Source organism: Zootoca vivipara, chromosome 14 (genome assembly GCF_965207765.1).
Source record: "Zootoca vivipara chromosome 14, rZooViv2.hap1.1, whole genome shotgun sequence".
NCBI lineage: Eukaryota > Metazoa > Chordata > Lepidosauria > Squamata > Lacertidae > Zootoca > Zootoca vivipara.
The window spans coordinates 14,509,968-14,526,040 of record NC_142597.1 but is presented as its reverse complement, the minus strand read 5'-3'; the positions used below and the strand labels follow the sequence as shown (position 1 = coordinate 14,526,040).

Sequence of the window (16,073 nt, the reverse complement as noted above, 5' to 3'; positions counted from 1 at the left end):
GCAGTTGTGTAACTTCTCGGATGCTGTGAGGTTGGGCATCACTAAGTTACGCAAGTATAGCCGGTTTGCAAGAGCCGAAGTGCGGTCGGAGAGGGTGGAGAGAGAAGTTAGAAATGTCTCTTTATAAGATTTTTCTCCTCTGCCTGGAAGAATCAAGGTGGATTAACCTAACCCTGCAGTCCTATACATGCCTACTCAGCTCTGAATCCTACTGAGTTCAATAGATCTTACTCCCAGGTAAGTGGAGATATAGGCTGGCAGCCTGAGGCTGGTTGGAGGTGCGTTGCAGTTGCAGAATAAGCTAGCTGAGTGCTGTACTGCTTCAGACTGCAGATGGGGAATGTCCCTTTTAGCAGCTGTTCCCCGCAACCTTCCAGCAGTTTGACTTCACCCCAAAAGGCACACTCCTCCATTGTCTCCCCAGAGGGAGGGATTGCAACAGTTGCAACAGCAATTAAAGGCGGGGTGGGGGGAGCCTCCCAGCTCAACTAGAAAACTAGCACATCAGCAAGAAAGTTTCTAGCTCAGCTCTTTTCCTGATGCTTTTGTCTTGCAGGAATTTATTATTAAATGTGTAGAAATATAAAAAAATATGATTTCTCCGCACACTTACAGTCTGAAGTTGTACATGTTCAGAATTCTACTCCCTCATTTCTTTCAAGGAAAGGGAGCCTTAGCTCTGGGATAAGGCGCTTGCTTTGCCTGTACAGATTCCAAGACTTCTGTCTGAAGCCCTGGATATTTGCTGCTAGTCATTGTGGATAATATTGACCTAGGAAGCTGCCTTATTGGCATTGGTCCATCTAGCTCAGTACTATTTACACTGACTGGCAGCTGCTCTCCAGGGTTTCAAGACAGGTTTTCTCCCCTCCTTGCCTGGAATTGCCCAGGATTAAACCCTGGACCTTCTACCTGTGAGGTAGATGCTTTAACCACTGAACAATGACCCTTTCTTGACCAGAACAGAGCAGTGACCTAGGCTTCAAATCCTCATAAGTATTCTGTGCAGAATAGCTCTGAGCGTCTGCTCCGCAAGGGTCAAGTGTAAAACAAGATTTTGAACTTGTGGAGGATAGATGATTTAGATGCACACAATTGCTGTTGGCATTGTGTAAGCAGAAGATCCATTTGACATCGCTGTGTGCATCGCTTTGTTAATGCTTGCATAAGACTGAAGTTTTGCATGCCATCAAAACATTGCTGAATGTGGGCTGCCAGTGGTTTGCCAAGAATGAGAGCCCGCACATGCTGGATCGTGCACAACTGCCTCCCCGTAGGCTGATGGCAGAAGAGGCGCCTGCTGGAATATTGAGATTTGGTTAATTAATTTGGGCTCCGCAACTGTGAATCCAACTGCACACAAGCTGAAGCTTCGAGGCTACTGTGTACGATGCATATACTGCTATTTATTTTTTTCAATGTCCTAAGGATCGTTTTCAACTGGCTTCCTCCCTGTATCTGCAATGCAGAAGTATTTTTTAAAAAATATATTTTTATTAGTTTTCCAATATTACCCAATAAAAGTTCAAATATAACCATATCAATTAATTTGCAATGCAAAAGTATTGTCCACATGCACCATTGCTTTTAATTTGTATTTCATTTAAAGCTGAAGCTCTAGTATTTCTCCGTTTAAAACATCCGCCCATTTCAAAGTAGTGCAAAATATGTTCAAGTGCATTTTTAAGGCAGTAATTCTACACCCATCCACCTGGGAGCAAGCCCCATTGAACTTATTGACATGTATTTCTGGGTGAACACATTGCACTGTGTTATATTTTTTGGGGGGTGGGGAACCCTACTGGAGCCTAGTCTTGAAGAAGATGAAGCTTATTACACATGTTGCTTAGCTTCCACATCTTTTTACTGCATGTGGAAGACCATCCTTTTGTACTTGATGTTAATCAGACATACTGATTGGCCTCTTATTTTGGTGCTCAGAGCAAACAGATTAAACAATCCACAAGCATTCACTGAAAGGGTTGGGAAAATTCACTCTTTGATCAACCAGATTGTGAACATGGGCAAAGTGAGGCAGCCACCCTGGGCATATGCCCGCCAGAGTCCTGTGCTGACCAGGATTCATTTGAAACCAGGGTTGTAGCAAGTTTGAAACCCTAGTTAAGAGCATAGCTGCCAAGTCTCCCGTTTTTCATGGGAAACCCCCTTTTTAAAGTAGTTATCCCGAATGGTGGAATATCCCATAATTCCCCTGGATTTTCAAACCAGCTCCTGCCGACCAGGGAGGCTCCTTCTGTGCATGTCTGGACATGCGCAGAACCAATTTTGGGTGCCGCTCTGCCATGTCTGGGCACCGGAAATAGGGCAGCGCCGGCACTGGAAGTCGCTTCTACACATGTCTGGACATGTGTAGAAGCGACTTCCGGTGCCGCACTGCTGCTGATCCCGGATTTTTCACTCCGGGAGTTGACGGGTATGGTTAAGAGGGAACTGGGTTAACCTTCATTGTGACTGGCATCAGTGCAGACAGCAAACAGAGGGCAGAATTTGAGATGGAGCATGGGAACCTCGAGCTTCCTCGCTTCAGAACTCTTTTAACTACAGTGGTACCTTGGTTCTCAAACTTACTCCGTTCTGGAAGTCTGTTCCAAAACCAAAGCGTTCCAAAACCAAGGCACGCTTTCCCATAGAAAGTAATGCAAAATGGATCAATCCATTCCAGACTTTTAAAAACAACCCCTAAAACAGCAATTTAACATGAATTTTACTATCTAACAAGACCATTGATCCATAAAATGAAAGCAGTAAACAATGTACTGCAGTCACACAATCAATCAGTAGCTGAACTGGTTTCCACACAGTCGCAAAAACAAAACAAAAAGAGCCACAAAAACGCAAAATAGGGAGAAAAAACAGACAGACCTCAGCATAACACTCAAATTGGAAGTGTAACACTCAAATCAGAAGTGTGGCACTTAAATCGGAAGCGTAACACTCAAAACGGAGCATGTTCGGCTTCCGGAAAAAAGTTCGCAAACCGGAACACTTATTTCCCGGTTTGCAGTGTTTGGGTTGCAAGTTGTTTGGGTACCAAGGCGTTTGAGAACCGCTGTATTGTCTTTAAGTGCCTCAGTGTATGTGCCTTTGAGTTTGCCCATCTGAAAGGTCTACAAGTTAAATCCATGTGTTTCCCTAAATGTTTATTTAGTGGGGGTTGAGTGAGGTCAACCTTTGTGGCAGGACAGGGAAGTTGTGGCCCTCTAGATGTTGGGTCATATTGCATCACCCCCATCCTGCATGGCCAATGGTCAGGGATGATTGGAGTTGTAACTCAAGAAACACTTGGAAGACCACTGGTTCCCCATTATTGCCTAATGAGAAAGCTTGTGTACCACTGTCTTTGTAAAAAAAGTAAGAATATTCTCCTGTTCCCACCTAGCTTTTTCCTGCTTGGACACTGCTCCTAATATAAAGTGGGGAGAAACAGGCTGGTGACGCAACAGAATGACTCATATTTCGATCCATTGGTTCCGCAAGGCACTTCGCCTCCATGATAACCCTGCCTTGCTAGCAGCTATGAAGGATAGCGCTGAGGTCTACCCTATCTTTATCTTTGACCCCTGGTTCCCGAAGAATATGCGGGTCAGCGTTAACCGCTGGAGATTTCTGGTTGAATCTCTGAGAGATCTGGACGAGAGCCTCAAGAAGCTGAACTCAAGGCAAGTACCAGATGGGCCAGTTTTCAAAATACTGTACACCAGGGTGATTGAAGGGGCCATTTCTACAGTACTTTCCCCAGACCTGAATGGTTTTCTATGGAGAGGCCAAATGGGGAGGCGTGGGGGTCAAATTGGCCTACTAGGATGCAGGTGCTAAAAATACAATTCTGGCACACAGTGCTCTCTGTCAGTTTGCCATACTGTCCCCTCCCAGATCCTAGTCCTCTCTGTCTTGACCTCAGAAACTCACCTAGTCTTGGGTGCTTTCTTGGTTTCTGAGCAATCAAAGGTTGTGTTGTCTCCTCAGGCTGTTTGTAGTTCGTGGCAGTCCTGTAGAGGCATTCCCAGAACTATTTAAGAAATGGAAGGTCACCCTGCTCACATTTGAAGTCGACACAGAACCTTATGCAAGGCGCCGTGATGCTGAGGTGGTGAGGGTGGCAGCTGAACATGGAGTCCAAGTTGTTCAGAAAGTGTCCCACACTTTGTACGACACTGAAAGGTGGGTACAAAGAGCAAAGGCCATTACAATTTTGCATGCATTTCTGGAATCCACCAGGTAAAAGTTTCTTAGAGATTATTATTAATAATTGTGTATATCAGTCATTTTTATTTTATTTTTCCACAACAAAGGAACTCCAAGCAATTTCCAAAGGGGGAAAAATCCATTGCTGGACATTCCTGATAATGTATTGTCATCATTTCCAACAGAATCATTATTGAGAATAATGGCAAGGCCCCTCTGACTTACACTCGGCTGCAGACGGTCTTGGCTTCTCTGGGTCCTCCAAAACGGCCTGTTCCAGCTCCTAGTTTGGAAAACTTGAAGGGTGAGTACAAGTCTCTCTGGACTTGGGGATGCAGGCAATGGGTATTTATGGATTCTGACAAGTACTGTGGGCCCTTTGGAGTGTGTGAGAGAGCTGTGACTTGGATAGAAATGCTGTGGAATAATCTGCCTTCTTGGGATGGGTGGCCTAAAGGTAAAGGTACCCCTGACTGTTAGGTCCAGTCGCGGATGACTCTGGGGTTATGGCGCTCATCTCGCTTTACTGGCTGAGAGAGCCAGCGTATAGCTTCTGGATCATGTGGCCAGCATGACTAAGCCGCTTCTGGTGAACCAGAGCAGCGCATGGAAATGCCATTTACCTTCCCGCCAGAGCAGTACCTATTTATCTACCGTATTTTTCGCTCCACAAGACGCACTTTTTTCCCTCCTAAAAAGTAAGATGAAATGTCTGTGCATCTTATGGAGTGAATGCGTGGTCCCTGGAGCCGAATTGCCCAGGGGCGAAATGCAGGGCTTTTTTTTTTTAAAGAAAGAGCTAAAGGCTAACAAGAGGGAAAGATAGTGTTGAAAGGAACCCACTCAGCAGCTGATTGCAATAGATCGGGGAGGGAGATAAGGGAGCTAGCTCCTGCCCTGCCCCGCCCTGCCCCCTTGCCCAGGCCTCAATTGTTGTCTGCAGAGGGAGGCTGTTTTCTCAACGACATGTGACTGGCTGATTAGATTATCTGTCTGGAAACTGTAGAAATGGGTCCCTTTCCTTTCCTAGAGAAGCTGCAGAACTGTGAGTTGAACCCCATAAAAACAGGATTTTTTCCCCTTTGCAAGGTAAGCTCAACAACTTTGAGCTGATCCTCAAAAATGGAGCTTTCCTCCTTTGCAAAAGAAGCTTCCTCAAATATTTAATGGGGGGGGGCAAAGGCACCTAGGCCTCTAGGAGTTGGCTGCTATGCCTAGGACAATTCAAGAAAGCAAAAAAAAATTTTACTTGTTTTTCTTCTCTAAAAAACTAGGTGCGTCCTATGGTCAGGTGCGTCCTATGGAGCGAAAAATACGGTTCTTGCACTTTGACGTGCTTTTGAACTGCTAGGTTGGCAGGAGGAGGGACCAAGCAACGGAAGCTCGCCCCGTCGCGGGGATTCAAACTGCCAACCTTCTGATCGGCCTACCCATACCCAATTTACATTTTTCAGTGCTTATGTTTGTTCTAGGCAGCATTTCATGGTTAGCAAGGGAAGAGCTTGACCATAAGCCTAACCATGGATGATGATAAGAATAATAATTTTATTTATACACCACCCATCTGGCTGGGTTTCCCTAGCCACTCTGGACAGCTTACAGCACATGCTGTGATGACATGCTAAGGTTTGTCTGAGCAAAGCATGAGGAGTAAAATAGAACAGAGAGGAGCAAAGTGGTTGTGAACACCTCTCTGGGAATCCACATGTTTGCACAGGCCCAGTAAGCCATAGTTGGTTCACTGTGTTGTGCAGATCAGGCCAGTGAATAGCACGTCACAAGGGTGCTTAGCTAATCAGATCTGGCGACTGCTGAAGGCAAATAATACTAAGCCAAAGTGACAATGAATGGACAAATATTTTGCCAATGTGATACAAAAAATGCTGAAAAGAGGTGCGTGATTTACAACGTAGTCAAAAAAGTTAGCATAAAAGGTACTGGTACTTTGACTTGGCCTTGTTATGAATAATTAGACAAGTTCTTACATTGATTGAGTCATCGGGGATTGAGAGCGGCAAGATTTGGGCACAGGGAGCCAGACGAACCAGAGATGCCCTGTTCCGTACGAGCTTTGAATCTGTCGGATCAATGTTCTAACCTAGAGTGCAGCACATCTGTCAAAGAGGACCATGATAAAGAGTATGGCATCCCTTCTCTTGAGGAACTGGGACAGGATCCAAAGACAGCTGGCCCCCACCTTTATCCAGGAGGAGAATCTGAGGCCCTTGCTCGGCTGGACTTGTATATGAAGAGAACGGTAGAGTGACTGAAATGTCTGTTGCTTTTGCCCAACAGACTTAGCTTCGCTGGTGGGGAATCTCTGGCCTGGTGGCCAGATTTGGCTAGGGTTGGCATACATCCGGAATTTCCCAGACATATCTGGAATACTGCAAGTCGGAAGCAGTGTCCGTGCAAAAAAAATGTCCGGGAAAATCCAGACGTATGGCAATCCGTGTTGGCAACGTCGTATTTGGGGATTTTCTTTTTTGCTCAACAAATTTGGGCAAAACTTTAAAAAAACTCAACAACTTTGCAAAAAAACATAAACAAAACCAAAAAAAAACTCAACAGCTTTTTTCTGGCTGTTCCTCCCTGCATGGCCTGAACATTACCTGAAGTCGTGCTCCAGATTCATTGACCCTGGAAAACATGAGTGGCGATAGCTAGTGCTATGGCCTCTTCGGTTGCTACACCCACCCTGTGGAACACATTGCTAAATGTGAAATGCTGGGCCCATTCACTGTTGTCTTCGGCAGCTAGTTAAAAACATGGCTGTTTGTCACGTGCCTGTGTGATCAGACTGCTACCTGATTTTGACTGCTGTGGCTCTATATTGGCTTCATTGGGTACTTTGGATTTTGCTACAGTCAACATTTGTGATTTTAATGGGGATTGTTATGTTTGATTTGTAAGCTTTCTTGAGTTCCTTCGAAAACTCAGTGGGGTATGCATTTTAAAAATAAGTAAATAAAATTACAGGGACAACAGAACAGGGTGTTCTTTGGTGCCTAAAATATAGTAAAGAAAGCAACTGGCACATACAAGGCACAGAACTGTCCAATGCAAGGGCCGCCACCAAAAAGCCCTCTTGTCTAATAGCCACAAGGCAGCCCTTGGGACATATCTAGCCCCTCAAAACTCTCAATGCATTATTCCCCCCTTTTTCTTTACAGTCATGGGTATGCAATTTTAAGAAGCCTGATACATCCCCCAATTCTTTGACTCCTAGCACCACGGTGCTCAGCCCCTACGTCAAATTTGGGTGCCTGTCTGTACGGATGTTCTGGTGGAAGCTGACTGAAATCTACCAGGGGGTAAGAAGAGGAGCTTTTTTATATATATTCTAGAGTTGTCATATAATCACAGAATACTGCCTTTCTGTTTTCATTGATACAACTGCTGGATACTATCTGTTCCAACAAGTGCCATTTCAGAAATCTGTAGGCTGTGGACCTAGATGGGTGGGTGGGGGGTGTTCCGTTGCATATATGCTGCTTGTAGATTTCCTCAAAAAGACTTTTTTTAAAATCTGTCCCAGACCAAGGCTGTCAAAACTCTCTCTGATATAAAGTTGCTGTGACAAATCTACATGGCTAGGGCTTCTGTGACACTAGAGGCAATCAGCCACCCAAGGCAAGGTGGACTGCAAAAGCTACCTGCAATATTTAATTCGACCATATGCATGGCTACTGTGCAGGTGGGACCTTAGACGGCTGCATTTAGAAGCTCCTCTTGCTAGATTGTACCACTGAACATCACTCTGCAGTAAATGTGTCTTCTTCCGACTCTCTGAAAAGTGGTCCTCCAGCTGTTGTTCGACTCCAACCTGCATTATCTCCAGCCACCATGACTAGTGGTCGGGGTGGTGGGAGCTGTGCTCTAGGGCCCTGCTCTAAAACAATCCAAAGAATAATTATGGTTCCTTCTCTACTGTGCTTCTCTAGAGGAAACACTCTGACCCACCGGTATCTCTGCATGGGCAACTCCTGTGGCGGGAGTTTTTCTACACGGCAGGAGCTGGGATCCCCAACTTTGACAAGATGGAGGGCAATCCAGTTTGTGTGCAGGTGGACTGGGATGACAACAAGGAGCATCTCAAAGCCTGGCGTGAGGCATGTTCTGTTTGGCAAAGTTCACGACCTACCCAAATATTTGCAGATTAAGGCAATCTCCTCCCTTGCCACCAGGGTCAAACATATTACCCACACTTATATGCACTTTTCATAGCACTGTAAAAAAAGGTAAAAGGTAAAGGACCCCTGGACAGTTAAGTCCAGTCAAAGGCGACAATGGGGTTGTGGCGCGCATCTCGCTTTCAGGCCGAGGGAGCTGGTGTTTGTCCATAGACAGCTTTCCAGGTCATGTGGCCAGCCCAGCATGACTAACACTGTGACGGAAGCCAGAGTGCACAGAAATGCCATTTACCTTCCACTGCAGTGGTACCTATTTATCTACTTGCACTGGCGTGCTTTCAAACTGCTAGGTTGGTAGGAGCTGGGACAGAGCAACGGGAGCTCACCCCATTGCGGGGATTCAAACCGCCAACCTTCTGATCAGCAAGCCCAAGAGGCTCAATGGTTTAGACCACAGCGCCACCCACATCCCAATATAGCACTGTAGACCAATGGGACTAGTGGTGTTGCTATTTCCTACAGTAGAAAAGGGTGAAACTCGGGTTGTTCCACGTAGGGCTGAGAAAGATTCCCATCTGCAATTCTCAATGCACACAAGGGCTACAGAGGTGGCCCTTCAGGCTTCTCTGTCTGGCCCTCAGAACTCTTGCCCTAGGTCACAACCACCCAAGTGCTTTTGGCTTGCTGGAATGTGTGATGGTGCCTCACTTTGCATGGATGGATGGATGGATGGGTTGGTGTGCATGTAGAAACCCAACTTTTGCATGGCAGTAATGTAACCTACTGTACCAAGAGCGAGTCACCCACTTTTGTATCAAGCCCCACCCAAAACAGGTATGCGGCCCTTGGAAGGTTGACCACAGGGGAATGTAGCTCTCAGCCTTGGTGTAGACTCTACTAAGCTTGACATGCTGGTAGTTTGTCTCTAGATAAAGTCAGCTTTCTTCATTCCTTCTTACGTCAACTTCTCTCCAAGTTTTGACATGATATTACAGTAATTCTGTTAAACATATTTTGCCTTGCTTCAATGAAATTGAGCTGCAAAATTGATATTATCTGTTTTTCCACATTTGATCTAGAATGGTTTATTTCCTTTTATTTGGTACATGTGATCAGAATTTCCTGACTGATTTAACATTTTGGGGTGGCATTTATGTTTAAAAGAATGTTGCTATATATAACATGCACCACTTAAGTTTTGCTTGAGTGAAGAACTGGGAAAATATGAATGAAAATAGGAGCGGGGTAGTGGTAAGGGAAAACCTGAGCTTCCTCTCCCTTTCTTGCTGCCAGGGCCGGACAGGCTACCCCTTTATAGATGCTATTATGACGCAGCTGCGCACAGAGGGCTGGATCCATCATTTGGCACGTCATGCGGTGGCTTGCTTCCTGACGCGAGGAGATCTCTGGATATCCTGGGAGGAAGGGCAAAAGGTGAAGGCAGAAGTTGCAGAGTTCAGAACATTCTCTGTAGCCAGAGGAAAGCTGGATTTATTGGCGGGTCCATAGCTAGTTAGTGGCTGAACTGTTAAGTTGCCCCTGAGCACACACTCCATTCAAAACTGGGAGATCTCCCCTTACGCCATTCCTAGCAACATGCTTAAGTTGCCCTGCACGTTTATTCTGCATACAAACTAGATAGAAACCTCTGACTTACTGAATGACAGGAAGACAGGCTAACGTTCAAAAGGGTAAGTGTCCTATCCATTGCATGCCGACTACTGGCATGCAAACCCCAGAATGTTGCCTGTGAGGGTTGGCAGCCCTCAGGTTGAAAAAAATTGTCGCCTCTTGCCCTACGGCTTCCTCCCTACTGAATTGTGGAATACATGACAAGGGTTCACCGTCCCTTTAAGTAGTCAGGCCACTGTGACCTCTTGATACAGATGCCCCCATTACACCCGGAGCGTAGTTAAAATGTAACATTACAAAAAGCTTGTCGAGCATGCGGAAGCTACGACTCTTGGACTGGACTTCTTTGCGGTTCCCAAAAGGCGTTCGTTTTCCAAACTTCTCCTATTTCAGGTCTTTGAAGAACTGCTGCTTGATGCCGATTGGTCCTTGAATGCCGGTAACTGGCAGTGGCTTTCTGCAAGTGCCTTTTTCCACCAGTTCTTCCGTGTCTACTCACCAATTGCCTTTGGCAAGAAGACAGACAAAAATGGAGAGTATATAAAGTAGGTGTAAATAATATAGCATCACTGCACTTAAAACAAGCATTAAGTTATCCGGCAGAGTTTATGTTTACTACTGGGAACAGTAATCATGTCTATAAATGTGATTAAGGGAAAGCTAAATGGGTGGAATGGTGAGAATCTCTTTTTAGCTTTGCCTGTGCCTAAGAGGCAACTGGTATAAGTGCAGGAGTAATCTGGCTGATTTTTAGGTATCTACAATCTGTAATTTCAGAATTCTTTGACGTCGCCACGCTTAAAAAATTAATCCAAATTCTGCATTGAGAAAAAGAATTTTGCTGTATGTATAGAGCAAAAAGTGCATTACTTTGTCCAATTCCAGGTTTTCTAATCATAGAAATTAGCAAGGTGCTATTCTCTGAACTACTGAAAGTATTATTCAACCACTTCTCTGACTTCTGAGAGCCAAGTGCACAAGGCTCACATATTTTCAAGCATATACTGTACACTACATATATTCTCAGGCAAATTAATTCTACACCCACAACATTGTACACATTTTCCTGGACTCCAGTAGACCTGCATGATAATCACATTGCTTTGGATCAGATGTAATCTCCCTTGCAGGTGCTATCATGACCACAGAGGGCTGTTACCCTGTTCCAGTGCAGACTTGGACGTAACAATATTGATTTTAACTCTGCAAAGCATCAGGCTGTCATACTATGCCACTAAGTCCTGAGCTTTCCCCCGTACACACCTGACTTCCTCCTTTATCATTACAACCTATGCAGGAAGTACCTCCCCTTCCTCAAGAAGTTTCCAAGTGACTACATTTATGAGCCTTGGAAAGCACCACGGAGCGTGCAGGAGCGTGCAGGCTGCATAATTGGCAAAGACTATCCCAAGCCCATCGTTGCTCACGAAGAAGTGCGGAAAAAGAATCTCGAACGGATGAAGGCAGCGTATGCACGGCGATCACAGAGTGCAGCTGCCGAAGCGCAGGATGAAAGAAGTAAAAAAGGTAAGCTTGTCAAAACAAGAGTGCTGTTATGGCTTGGGGTACCTGTACAGGTAATGTTTAAAACGACAACTACCAGCTAAAAATCAGGAAGAGGAGTAATAACAATTTCAGCCTCCGCACTGTGCCCCGAGTGTCACAACCCATCTTTCCAATCTCAGCAGGTGGAGAATTCAGTGGCCACATTGCTCACCAGGGCATGTAACACCAATCTTAGTCCAACTGCATTGGCTGTCAATCCGTTTCCAGGCCCAATTCAAAGTGCTGGTTTTGACCTATAAAGCCTTCAATGGATTAGGACTGCAATAGCTTAAATACTGCCTCTCCCCATATGAACTGACCTAGACTGACCTGGAACTAGCAATCATCATCTGAGGCCCTTGTTTGTGTGCTCCCTCAACGAGAGGTCCAGAGGATAGGAGAGAATAGGAGATTTTTGTGGTGGCTCAGTTTGTGGAATGCTCTCCCCAGCAAGGCTCACCTGGTACCATCATTATACAGGGTGAGTCCTTTAAAAGAGGCCCCATGGATACAAAGTACACATGTTCCACGGAGCCTCTTTTAAAAGACTCACCCTGTATATCTAGGTGCCAGCCAAGAACTTCCCTCTATATCCAGGCCTTTCACTATGGACTTTTAGAGTGGGTAAAAAGGTAAAGGGACCCCTGACCATTAGGTCCAGTCGTGACTGACTCAGGAGTTGCGGCGCTCATCTCATGTTATTGGCTGAGGGAGCCGGCATACAGTTTCCAGGTCATGTGGCCAGCATGACAAAGCCGCTTCTGGCGAACCAGAGCAGCACACGGGAACACCGTTTAGCTTCCCGCTGTAGTGGTACCTACAGTATTTATCTACATGCACTTTGATGTGCTTTTGAACTGCTTAGGTTGGCAGGAGCTGGGACTGGGCAACGGGATCTCATCCCGTCGCGGGGATTCGAACCGCCAACCTTCTGTTTTTTTTTTTAAATATATTTTTATTAATTTTCCAATTAAAACCAATTATATCACATTCGTTATTTCAAATTATACACATATATATCAATCAAACCGAATATTATGCCAAATCATCTAAAAAAATTTTTTTTTTTTGGGTTCCCATGCTTCAAGAAATTGGGAATTCCTCGCAACTGTCCACTGCCGTCTTTTTTCTAAAGTTCAAATCGTCTCTCCAAGTTCATAATAATCCGTATCTTTCCCTTATAATCACATAGATGTTTTCCACTTTCAACCGATTGTTTCCCAGCTGCTGAGATAAATATCAAACAAGGTTTCACAAATGTTCTTTCTCCTGTGTGGGTTAATCAGTCCAGCCTCCCCATAAATCTTCTTGGTCTGGAGCTCCCTGTTGCGTCAACACGAAGCAGCGCCATCTTAAAAAAAACTCAAAACACTTTCGTTTTCTCTCATAACCGGGTAGATTAACGATCTTTATAAAATTTACAGCTTTTCCAGGCAGAAGACCCAAACATCAAACCATAGACTCTTGGTAAATTAATGGATCTCCTTGCCCTATAGCTGAACTTAGCTTCAGGTCGCTGCTCCAATTCAAAGTGCGTCACAGCTCATAAATCCTCCGAACGCGTCCAGGACTCCTTCCGTCCAACTAGAGGGGGGCTTTTCTCGTCGGCAACTCCACATCTTTAAAAAATATGCTCAGTAACAACAGTTTATAAAGTTGAACTCACACAGTCTTTTGCTTCTCTTTCACTCCAAACAAACCAGGACATCGCGTCTGGGAAGGTACGAAGTAACTCATATGAAGAAAAATAAAAAAGGACTCACTTCCCTTATCGCTCCGTCCCCATCAATCCTTCTTTCAGATGAAATACAGCCTTTGACTCCTCTCCCTCAGCAGCATAAATTTCTCAGCAGTAAACAGCGCTTCTTCCCCTCCTTCTGAAGTATGTCCATAGATTTAAGCCTAATTATCTTCTTTAACCATGGAAATCCCCGCCATGCAGATTAGCGTCCGGGAGTCCTGGCCCTCGTAAGTGCTCAGCCCAAGCTCCCCCCACTCCAAAAACAGTCGGAGTGGGTCTGGGGGCATCGCGGGCCAGCGGCCCCTCTCCGTAACCCCCGGAGAGGGTAGGGGGTTGCCATTTACTCCCCTAGCAACCGCCAAATTCCTTACGAAGGTCAGAGAGATGGAAAACAGGTCCGCCATTCCTGCCGGCGGAAACCGGAACCCTCGAACCGCCAACCTTCTGATCGGCAAGCCCTAGGCTCTGTGGTTTAACCCACAGCGCCAAATGTTATTTTCCCCCTCCGCACACCTTGGTTTTAATATATCTATGTGGGTTCTTTGTTTTTAAGTTGCTTTGGGTTGTCTTGGGCAAGATAAAACGACCAACAAATTTAATTAATAATAATCTCTAATTACTGTAGTTCTCAAACATCTAAGACCGGTGACACCCACCAACAAACTTTTAGGCTAAATTCTAATACGCAAATGATCTGGATTATTATTATTTAATTGTGAAAAGGAATTAGCCACCTTTCAAGGAGGCAGGTCTCCATGTTAATGCAGGAATCACTGTTTAGGAAACAGGCTGTGAGCAGTGAGAAATAGTGAGGCAACCTCAGAGGGCATGCAGTTAGTTTGCATTCGGTAGAATGGAATTAACGCTGTCCAACCTGGAGATGTAGTGCAATTATCTGCCCTAACAGAGGCCAGCTGGAAGCCAGAGCAGATAATCATGCACAAGCACAGCAGCAACCTATGAATGCTTTGAACTCATTGACCTTTAAGATAATACAGTTCCTTAGTGCAGTGTTTCCCAACCAGTGTGCCTCCAGATGTTTTGGGACTACAACTCCCATCATCCATAGCTAGCAAGACCAGTGGTCAGGAATGATGGGAGTTGTAGTCCCAAAACATCTGGAGGCACACTGGTTGAGAAACACTGCCTTAGTGCATGGCACACTGAGGTCTTGCAGCTCAGTGTGGTTATTGGAATTGATGGCCTTTCCCCCCAGATATAGGTTAGAGGATTCCAGCAGAGTGACAGAAATGGTAGTTTAATTCTGATCTTCAAGCATCCCTATGTCAAATTTTGGAGCTTCATTTGAGGGAAGTTGGATCCCAGCTGTTTGCATCAAGCTATGAACACAGCGTGATCTAAATGGAAAACGGAGAACAGGGGCCTTATGGCAGAAGGTGGCTGGGATCAAGTATAAGCCAGGCTGTACATTGAAAAGTGCTACACAGAAATCAACTTGGATTGTTTTTCTTTTAGATGCCAACCAGAAGCGGCCGGAGGCTCCATTGAAAGCTGAAGTGCGAACAAAGAAAATGAAGATCAAAAGCACCTAAAAGTGGCTCATGTTGAAAACTGTGGCTTAAAACTAAAAAGACAACAATACCCACAGTATAATAACTTTTCAAAATGCTAGAAGTGGTGGTGAATGGCTAAGCTAAATACTACCCCTGTGTTATACTCTGCCTTTAGATGGCAAGCGCAACTAGGGAGAAAATGAGGTCACACAACCCAACAGGGTTTCCATGCTTATCTTCTATGGGGGGGGGACACACACCTTTGGCCAAATTTGGCCTGGCAGGGTAGCGTCAATATGGCCTGCAGGGCCATTCCCTGAAGCCCACCAAACACCTGATCTTAAAGTGAGTTTCCAATTGTTCATTTGCTGGAGTACAGTATGCTTCCGCTGACCATCAGCTGACGGGTGCTGGGAGTGTGGCTTGTTCAAACAGCACAAAGCTACTAAACTGCTACTAAAGGCAAATCTTGTTTCTTCTGTTTTACCAACAGTTTCAATGCAAACCACTTCATGCTACTGAACTACAGGAAGGTTTTGTTTTGTTTTTTTTTAAAAAAACAAAAACATTTAAATTTTAATATACCATATCCCTCTACATCCTAAGCTACTATTCTCCCAAAACAGGTATATCTTGTGGATTTTCAGATTAAGTGACAGAAAGGAACAGCTACTGAGAAGACACACTAGACTGCGATTAAGTGACAATTTTTTAATTATGAAGTCACCTTGGCATTTGGGGGGCTGGAAAGGTAACTTGCAATATTCTAAAATAAAATTGCTCAAAACGATATCTTGTATTCACAACTCTCTCCCTCGGTTACCTTGTGAATATCAATTTTTCTATCATAGCATGTTTCTGAGGAACTTTTCCTTCCCTCATTAAACTCTTGTTGCCATTAAGCTTTTTATGCAATCTTCCCTTCTCAACCAAAATTAGCAAGTGCCGGTTAGGCTGAAGGTACAGTTCTTCAGAGCTGGAACTGTTTGAGAGAGACTGCTTCCCATAGTACACCCCCACATGTCTTTTGCCTCACTGTCAGCTCTTGCCGGGAAAATGAATCAAAATTGGTTCTCCGTTTTAAACTGCCTTCCACTCTTTGAAATAACTTTACAGACCTCCTTTCCTTTTCTACCTCCAACTGTAAAAAAAAAGGAAACTCATTCTTTTAACCCCCAATAATGCTGCTTGTTTTTTTTAAAATGGTATATAGAAACAGTAAAAAGTCAGCCTGATTTCTGGGATAAGGGTGAAAAAAGTTCAGTTCCTGGAAAGGAAGGGCACCTTCACCATGCAAGGGAA

At 44.8% G+C, this 16,073-nt stretch overlaps 1 protein-coding gene across 1 annotated transcript; it reads left to right on the top strand.

Moving 5' to 3' along the window:
* The first annotated feature begins 38 nt into the window (after positions 1-38).
* Positions 39-15,673, top strand: LOC118096890 (cryptochrome-2). Its single transcript, XM_035139239.3, has 11 exons — positions 39-237; positions 3,401-3,680; positions 3,988-4,182; positions 4,392-4,510; positions 6,309-6,463; positions 7,380-7,520; positions 8,151-8,318; positions 9,633-9,773; positions 10,365-10,516; positions 11,269-11,498; positions 14,734-15,673. Exons 2-11 carry the CDS (start codon positions 3,466-3,468, stop codon positions 14,808-14,810), a joined length of 1,593 nt encoding a protein of 530 aa, XP_034995130.1. The 5' UTR covers positions 39-237; positions 3,401-3,465; the 3' UTR covers positions 14,811-15,673.
* Positions 15,674-16,073: the final 400 nt, after the last annotated feature.